The following is a 9,519-nucleotide window of genomic DNA, read 5'->3' as shown; positions in this document are numbered from 1 at the left end:
TATCCTATGGCATTTGCTCTTTTTTTGTTACAATTACCTTTTAAAAGAATTTGAGGTACCATTATGTACTCATAGCTCTTTACAGACTTAACCAGTGTCAATTAATCATAATATATGTGTCAAAAAGTTACAGTTTGGCAGCAGGAGCCCCTTGAAGTTGATTTTCCATCCTGTTAACACTGGCCCTGACATTCTTGAAAGCATTTTTGTTTGTAACAAGAGGATTTATTTATTAGATGTATCTGATTTTTTTCCTGTCCCAAAACATGTATCAATTACTCTCCTTACCAGTCCTTTTAGTAGAGACCAGTCTGGGCATAGGAATGCTTTTGGAAATTGATGGCATGCAAAAGTGCTATTTCTGCTGCTGCTATTGGGTCATTGTGTGTGTGTCTATGTGTAAGAGAAAGAGAGAACAGGCATGAGCATGCACGCACTGGAAAATATATTTCTAAAATCATTATGAGTTCCCTCCACTTTTTCCAACTTATTATGTTATTGTACCTGCTTTGCTTATTAATTGATTTCATCAATCACTAACACTTTTCCTACATTAACACTTAGAATGGATAGGAGCCTGAAAATCAGGATACTCACCCACAAACATGAGTTTAAATAGTTTTCCTAAGCATATGCAAAATGCTCCAACCTCCTTTTTTCGAGCACACTTAAGAAACAAGTTACCAAGCATTTGGTTGCCATGTGCTAACCTGTCTCTGCTCTTGGGTTACATGTTTTTAAACCTTAGCTCAAGCATCTCCTATGGGGAACACTTGTGATTTCTATTATTTGGGTTAGATTTTCCTTCTCTATGCTCTCCTAGTATAGTGTCTAGCACTCATTACACTGTACTTTAATTTTCTGTTTACTTGTCTGTCTTCCTCTATTAAGCTGTGATATTCTCTTGGAGTATGTCTTACTGATCTGTCAGACCTGTTACATATGCTTGGAACACAGTAGATGCTCAATTAGATTAAATGCTTTAATGAGGCTCAAAGAAATAAAATACAAGATAGCCTGGTTTTACTAGCCAGTCCCTAAAGATTGGATTGTGTTCCCTGGTGAAAATAGAAATTTTGTAACACTAGAACTCCCATTTATGGGATAAGGGACTAGTGAGAGCCAAAATGATGCCAGCCTCTCTGGGATTGTGATAATAAGCTGATTATTTCAGGGCTAGTCCTCTGCTTTGCTCAGGTCAGTGCTCCACTGGGAAGGGGATCCATTAATTCCCTCCCTCAGGGGAGGTAGAAGCAGCACTTTTTATTAGAGAAGGTTTCTTGAGTCTCAAAAGATGAGTAGAAGTTGGCCAAACCAAGGCAATTGGGAGTAGGTCATTCCAGGTAGAAGTGGCAACTTGAGCAAGAGAACACAGACAAATGATGGGGGCGGAGTGTGAAAGTCCCGGAAATTCAGTATTTCTGGGATGTAAAGTATGAAGCAAGGAAGCTGAAGTGATAAATTAGTTTAGAAAGGTAAATGAGAGTGGAATTCTGGAGACCTTTTTATGCTGCATTAAGTCATAACATTTTATCTTGGAGCAGAGAAACAGAAGAGATCAGTATAGTGAATAAAAGCACGTGCTCTGCAGACAGGCTGCCTAGATTTGAAACTCAGTTCTGCCTTCCACTAGCTGTGTGACTTAGGGTTTTTGTTCTTTACATTGTTTCTTTGGTAAAGGGAGAATAATAAGAACACCTATTTCATAGGACCGTTGTGAATGTTAATGAGTTAAATCATATATTGTGCTTAGATAAATAAATATTAAGTTGATGTTATTATTAAACTTTATACACACGCACACACACGTACACACACACACACAGTAAAAGATCACTCTGGTAGTCTGTATGGAGGATTCTTTTGAATAGAATAGGATAAGAGAGTGGGAAAACAATAGGGGGATTAGTATGTCCCCCAGTAGCTCCTGTTGATATTTGCTGGATATTTTTGAGGTATATTCCTATCTAATGGTTTTAACAAAATCACATACTTTATAGATGGATTTTGTGCAGACTCAAGGGATACTTTCCCATTTTGCTTTTTCCCAAGAACAGCTTTGGGATTAATTTACTGGAGAGTCAAACTCGAGTTTTCAGGAACTTGCACATCATAGCTTCTTTGGTCCTACCGTCTTCAGAGTATAATTCAGAACTCAGTTCCTGAGAAGGTGACCTGGAGAGAGGGAAGCCAGCTGTTTTCCAGAGTAGGATTGAAAATAATAACATGGTTGAGTTCTAGCATGGGATTGAGACTAATGGAGATCATCTTCTGATAGTTACCACTTTACTCTAACAACTTGGGTTACACATATTGCTGCTTCATTTGTAAAGTATGTTGAATCAAGAGGCGATAGGTATAATGAAAGGATCAGAAGACCTGGACTGTGGACCTAGCTCTGCTACTTACTTAGATATGTAGTCTTAAATATCCTGTAGATCTTAGTTCTCTTATCTGTAACATGGGGTTAATGATACCCACTATGTTATCTTGCAGGGCTGTCATGAGAACCAGTTGAGATCATCTATGTGAAAGCTCTTGGCGAAAGGCACTTTAAAAATGGAATGATTTCTTAAACCATTTAAGAACAACTCAGAAATATAATGTGATCTGTACATCTGTTTGTTCCTTCATTAAATGAACCTAGAAAGCATCGAAAGATATGCCAATCAACTTGTTATGAAAGTCACCTTAGTTGGCACATAATTCAAAATGTGTAGGTCCTCTTGTGGGGACTCCCTGCTTCCAACGAAAGCTCAGAAATTCTACTTTGAACTTTTTTCCTGCTAAAAACTCTGTTTAGTTACTTCTCTGTTTTGAGCTCTGTTGTAGAACACTGAGACTTCTCCAAGTTTGACCACCAATCAATGAGGTATCCATGCCCCTTTTTCTAGTACTTTAGCAGGCCTCCTGATAAGTTCCCCAGATGAGATATACTGGATCAGAAACAGTGCCCCAACAACAGCTTTCAAAAGTGCCTCGGAGACTTCTGTCCTTTTAGAAATCTCTCTCTACCTACCTCTCCACTAAAGATGGACATAAAACTAAAAAATCCTGAATTCTGGTACAGTCTCCATGGCCACGTCCCAGGGCTGCTGGACTGGGACATGGGGAATGAGTTCTTCTTGCCATGCACCACAGACCAGTGCCACTTAGCTGAGCAGAACCTTGCCAAATATAGACTCCAAGTAATGGAGCCTCCAGAGGTGCCTCAAGAGAGCAGACCCAGTCTGGACGAAGATGGTCCTGACTCTGAACCTAACCTGTGGATGTGGGTAAATCCCAACATCATGTGCCCCCTTGGCAACCAGGAGACCCTAAAGCCCAGTAGGGAAAAGGATCTGACAGGCATGCTTCCTTACCCTCAGCCACTCCCAAAGGATGAAGAGTCTAACTGCTCAAAGGCCACAGTGATGGAGTCACTGCCAACTTCCTCCAGCAAGAAATCTTCCCCACAGAAATGGTTGACTTATTCCTCTGGTGAGTTGGAGCTCACAGAAGAAAAAACGGAGGAACAAGAGGACAACTGCTCTGTGTCTCTTCAATCCCCTAACAAAGGGGAGTGCTTCCAGAACCAGAAATTATGGCAAGGCAACAGCCAGGAGGGGAGGTCCTGGCCCCGCCCCCCCCTCAATTACAGTCACCTAATTGCACTGGCATTAAGAAACAGCCCCCCCTGTGGCCTCAATGTGCAAGAGATCTACAGTTTCACCCGACAGCATTTCCCTTTTTTTTGGACAGCACCAAATGGCTGGAAAAACACCATCCGCCACAACCTCTGCTTCCTGGGCAGCTTTGAGAAGGCACCAGTCAACCTTCAGGATGGAACCAATGCAAAGCCACGGTCTGGCCTCTGGAGGCTTACTGAGGAGGGACATCGTCGTTTTCAGGAGGAAACTCGTGCCTTAGCTTCTGCTCGGAGGGAAAGCATCCAACAGTGCATGAGCCAGCCAGATGTGATGCCCTCCCTCTTTGGCCTTTGAACTACCACTTCTCCCTTTTTGGAACACTGCCCTCCTTACTGGGTCCACCATTGCCCTGATTGGCCTTCATTAATCCCTAAGCCTACCCTGCCTGTTGGTGACAAGACTGTGTTTAACTACAGCTACGGCAATAGTATTAAATAAACTGAGAGGTGGGTACAGAGGAGGCAGAGCTTAAATCCAGGTGGAGAATCATGGAAAGTTGCATGAGGACAGTGGCCATTGTTATGCATTTTAAGCAGACACAGGAAATCCTAGGAATAATAGCATGGAAGCTAAGGAGAGAGGACATATTTCACAAGAAAAGGAATTCTGTTTACTGGAGTGTATACTCACATATGAAAGCAAATGTTGGAGTACTCTGTTTTACATAAAATGCAAGATTGAACCAGGCCTTGAAGAGCCTCAAATGCCATGTGAAGGTCTCTATTCATAAAGAAATAGGCATGGTGTTTGAAGCCTAGAGGTTCAAGTATCTCCCTTCTACCATTCATCAGCTATATCTCTTTTTTTAATGACTGATTTTACTCTTCAGGGCTTCACTTTTCTCTTTCTGATCCTGGACTTCTCAGCCTGGTCCAGTTGCCAACCAATTCCAGTACTGACAAATAATTCCAAGCAGTTACTTGTAGTTTGTATATTGAAAGCCCTTGAATTGAACCTGTATCAACCCCAAGCCCAAGTTTTGCTTTCCATTCTTTCATTCAGCAGAACTTGATTGAGGAAATGCCAAAGTGCACAAGGTCCATCTTAGGTGCTGAAGATAAAAAGGCAGTAGTTTAGTTGGAGACAGATATATAACCAGATATTTGTAATACAAATATAATGAAACAGATGTGCAACATTGTCATGGAAAAGGGGAGACATTTTTCCTGGGAAAGGCATTGAAAAAGGAACTATCTTTTGAGTTAGTTTTGAAGAATAAATAGGGATTTGCTGGGCATGTAAACTGAAGAAAAGAGAGTAGAGAGGCAACTGTATAAACAAAGTAATTGCTGTGCTTGGAGGAGTGGTAGGAATTTCAGTGCAGTTTAGCTATATTAGGGCTAAGAGTGGCGAGAAATGTAGGCAAAAGGCTTTTCTGGTACTACTTAGGTGTTTGGATTTTACCCTGTGGTCTATTATGAACCAAAAGGTATCAGTGGTTTTACTAAAAAAAACAACAATGAAAATAAAAACAAACAACATTTGGTTTCCTAATTTCAAAATTCTCTTTAACACTTTTTTATACAGATAAACTTTATCAGATTTAAGCATACTTTTCTGCCTTTCATGTTTTGTTTTGTTTTTTTAAAGATAGAGGTAGAGGTAGAAGAGGAGAGGAAGACAGAGGCAGAGACAGAGAGAATTCTTTTTTTTTTAAAGATTTTATTTATTTATTTCACAGAGACAGATAGCAAGAGCAGGAACACAAGCAGGGGGAGTGGGAGAGGGAGAAGTAGGCTTCCCGCTGAGCAGGGAGCCCGATGTGGGGCTTGATTCCAGGACCCTGGGATCATCACCTGAGCCAAAGACAGACGCTTAATGACTGAGCCACCCAGGCGCCCCTCTGCCTTTCATGTTAACATATTATTAAAGATATATCCAAGATAAAATAGATTATTAAGGATGTATTTAATTGCAAAACCTTCAGTAATGGGAGTACAAAAATGTCCTGTAAAAGGCAAAAGCAATGAATTCAATATATTGTAAATTATTTGAAAAGTTTACATTTTTTGGTTGTTGTATATTACACCACATACAAAATTGCATATTTAAGTTGAATTCCCCAAAATAAACAATCAAAGAGTATTCTTTGAAAAAATAATTGTAGATACTACTTCTGTATGATAAGGCAAAAAAAGTTGACAATGTACCTCAGAATTAATAAAACATTCTGGCTATAAGTACTCAGCATTTGGTTTTCATGTTTTTCACAAATAACACTTGTAAGCAAAAGAGCCTGTTGTGAATTCACAAGATTTTTTTCACAAACTACATTTCTAGTGTATACAGTATACCTATTCTGCAAATTTTGCACAGTTCAAACTTTCTATTTTTAAGTTTTTATTTCAATTCCAGGTAGTGAACATACAGTGTCATATTAGTTTCAGCTGTACAATATACTGATTCCACACTTCCATACAGCACCTGGTGCTCATAAAATGTGCACATCTTAAACCCCATTACCTGTTTAACACATCACCCCATCCACCTCCTCTCTGGTAACCATCAGTGTGTTCTCTATAGTTAAGTGTATGTTTCTTGGTTTCTCTCTCTCTCTTTTCCCCTTTACTCATTTGTTTTGTTCCCAGTTTTCCACAAATTAGTGAAATTGTATGGTATTTGACTTTCTCTGACTGACATATCTTGCTTATCATAATACTCTCTAGCTCTATTCATATCCTGGCAACTGGCAAGATTTCATTCTTTTCTATGGCTGAATATTCCATTGTATAGATACCACCTTTTCTTTATCCATTGGACACTTAGTTGTTTCCATAATGTAGCTATTGTGGATAAGGCGGCTATAAACATCATGTGCATGTAATCCTTTGAATTAGTGTTTTTGTATACTTTGGGTAAATACCTAGTAGTGAAATTGCTGGATCATAGTGTAGTTCTATTTTTAATATTTTGAGGAACCTCCATACTGTTTTCCAGAGTGAGTGCACCAGTTTGCATTCCCACCAACAGTGCAAGAGGGTTGCCCTTTCTCCACATCCTCACCAATATCTGTTGTTTTCTGTGTTGATAATTTTAGCCATTCTGACAAGTGTGAGGTGATACTTCATTGTACTTTGTATTTCCCTGATGGTCAGTGATTTGAGCATCTTTCCAAGTGTCTCTTAGCCATCTGGATGTCTTCTTTGGAAAAATGTCTATTCATGTCTTCTGCCCATTGTTAATGGAATTATTCATTTTTTGGATGTTGAGTTTGATAAATTCTTTATATATTTTGAATACTAACCCTCTATCAGATATGTCACATGGAAATATCTCCTCTCGTTCCGTAGGTTGCTTTTTACTTTTGTTGATTATTTCCTTCACCGTGCAGAGTGTCCAATTTTGATATAGTCCCAATACGTCAGGTTTGCTTCTGTTTCCCTTGCCTCAAGAGACATATCTAGAAAGAAGTTGCTACAGTTGATATCAAAGAGGGTACTGCCTGTGTTTTCCTCTAGGATTTTTATGCCTTTTTCACACATTTGGGTTTTTAATACATTTTTAAAATTTTAATTTATTTTATTATGCTATGTTAGTCACCATACAATACATCATTAATTTTTGATGTGGTGATCCACACTCCATTGTTTTTGTATAACACCCAGTGCTCCATGCAGTACGTGCCCTCCTTAATACCCATCACCAGTTTAACCAACCCCCCCTCCCCCCTACCCTGTAAAACCCTGTTTGTTTCTCAGAGTCCATAGTCTCTCATGGTTCATTTCTCCCTCCGATTTCCACCCCCTTCATTTTTTCCCTTCCTTCTCCTAATGTCTTCCATGCTATTCCTTATGTTCCACAAATAAGTGAAACCATATGATAATTGACTTTCTCTGCTTGACTTATTTCACTTAGCATAATCTCCTCCAGTCCCATCCATGTTGATGTAAAAGTTGGGTATTCATCCTTTCTGATGGATGAGTAATATTCCATTGTATATATGGACCACATCTTCTTATCCACTCGTCTGTTGAAGGGCATGTTGGCTCTTTCCACAGTTTGGCTATTGCGGACATTGCTGCTATGAACATTGCATATGGCCCTTTTTGTCACTATACCTGTGTCCTTGGGGTAAATACCCAGGATTGCAATTGCTGGGTCATAGGGTAGCTCTATTTTTAAATTTTTGAGGAACCTCCACACTGTTTTCCAAAGTGACTGTACCAACTTGCATTCCCACCAACAGTGTAAGAGGGTTCCCCTTTCTCCACAACCTCTCCATCATTTGTTGTCTCTTTCCCTGTCCATTTTTGCCATTCTAACTGGTGTAAGGTGGTATCTCAATGTGGTTTTGATTTGAATTTCCCTGATGGCTAATGATGTTGAGAGATAAACTCAAAATGGATGAAAGACCTCAATGTGAGACAGGAATCCATCAAAATCCTAGAGAAGAACATAGGCAGTAACCTCTTTGACATCGGCCACAGCAATTTCATTCAAGAGACATCTCCAAAAGCTAGTGAAAGAAAAGCAAAAATGAGCTTTTGGGACTTCATCATGATCAAAAGCTTCTGCACAGCAAAGGAAACAGTCAACAAAACAAAGAGGCAAACCACAGAACGGGAGAAGATATTTGCAAATGACACTACAGATAAAGGGCTGATATCCAAGATCTATAAAGAGCTTCTCAAACTCAACACCCAAAATACAAATAACAACACCCAAAAAAAACAAATAATCAAGTCAAAAATGTTCAGAAGATATGAAAAGACACTTCTCTGAAGAAGACATACAAATGGCTAACATCATTAGTTTTGGATGTAGTGATCCACGATTCATTGTTTTCATATACCACGCAGTGCTCCATTCAGTACGAACCATCCTTAATACCCATTACCGGGCTAACCCATCCTCCCAACCCCCATCCTTCTAAAAACCTCACTTTGTTTCTCGGAGTCCATAGTCTCTCATGGTTCATCTTTCCCTCCGATTTCCCCCCATCATATTTCCCTTCCTTCTCCTAAAGTCCTCCATGCTATTCCTTATGTTCCACAAATAAGTGAAACCATATGATAATTGACTTTCTCTCCTTGATTTATTTCACTTAGCATAATCTCCTCCAGTCCCACCAATGTTGATGTAAAAGTTGGGTATTCATCCTTTCTGATGGCTGAGTAATATTCCATTGTGTATAGGGACAACATCTTCTTTCTCCATCTGTTGAAGGGCATCTCAGCTCTTTCCAGTTTGGCTATTGCGGACATTGCTGCTATGAACATTGGGGTGCATATGGCCCTTCTTTTCACTACATCTGTGTCTTTGGGGTAAATACCCAGTAGTGCAATTGCTGGGTCATAGGGTAGCTCTATTTTTTTTTTATGTTATGTTAATCACCATACATTACATCATTTGTTTTTGATGTAATGTTCCATGATTCATTGTTTGCATATAACACCTAGTGCTCCATTCAGTACATGGCCTCTTTAATACCCATCACCAGGCTAACCCATCCCCCCACCCCCCTTCCTTATAGAACCTTCAGTTTGTTTCTCAGAGTCCGTAGTCTCTCATGGTTCGTCTCCCTTTCCGATATCCCCCCCTTCATTTTTCTCTTCCTAGTATCTTCTTTTGTTTTTACATATAATGTATTATTTGTTTCAGAGGTACAGGTCTGTGATTCAACAGTCTTACACAATTCAGAGTGCTCATCATAGCACATACCTTCCCCAATGTCTATCACCCAGCAACCCCATTCCTCCCAACCCCCTCCACTCCAGCAACCCTCAATTTGTTTCCTGAGATTAAGAATTCCTCCTACCAGTGAGAACATATGATACATGTTTTTCTCTGATTGACTTTTTCGTTCTGCATAATACCCTCCAGTTCCATC

At 39.7% G+C, this 9,519-nt stretch overlaps 1 protein-coding gene across 1 annotated transcript; it reads left to right on the top strand.

The window, feature by feature from the left end:
* The first annotated feature begins 3,032 nt into the window (after positions 1–3,032).
* FOXR2 (forkhead box R2) lies at positions 3,033–3,983 on the top strand. The gene has a single exon (XM_078064099.1). It carries the CDS (start codon positions 3,033–3,035, stop codon positions 3,981–3,983), a length of 951 nt encoding a protein of 316 aa, XP_077920225.1.
* Positions 3,984–9,519: the final 5,536 nt, after the last annotated feature.

Source organism: Halichoerus grypus, chromosome X (assembly GCF_964656455.1).
Source record: "Halichoerus grypus chromosome X, mHalGry1.hap1.1, whole genome shotgun sequence".
Classification (NCBI taxonomy): domain Eukaryota; kingdom Metazoa; phylum Chordata; class Mammalia; order Carnivora; family Phocidae; genus Halichoerus; species Halichoerus grypus.
This window is presented reverse-complemented; position numbering and strand designations above follow the sequence as displayed.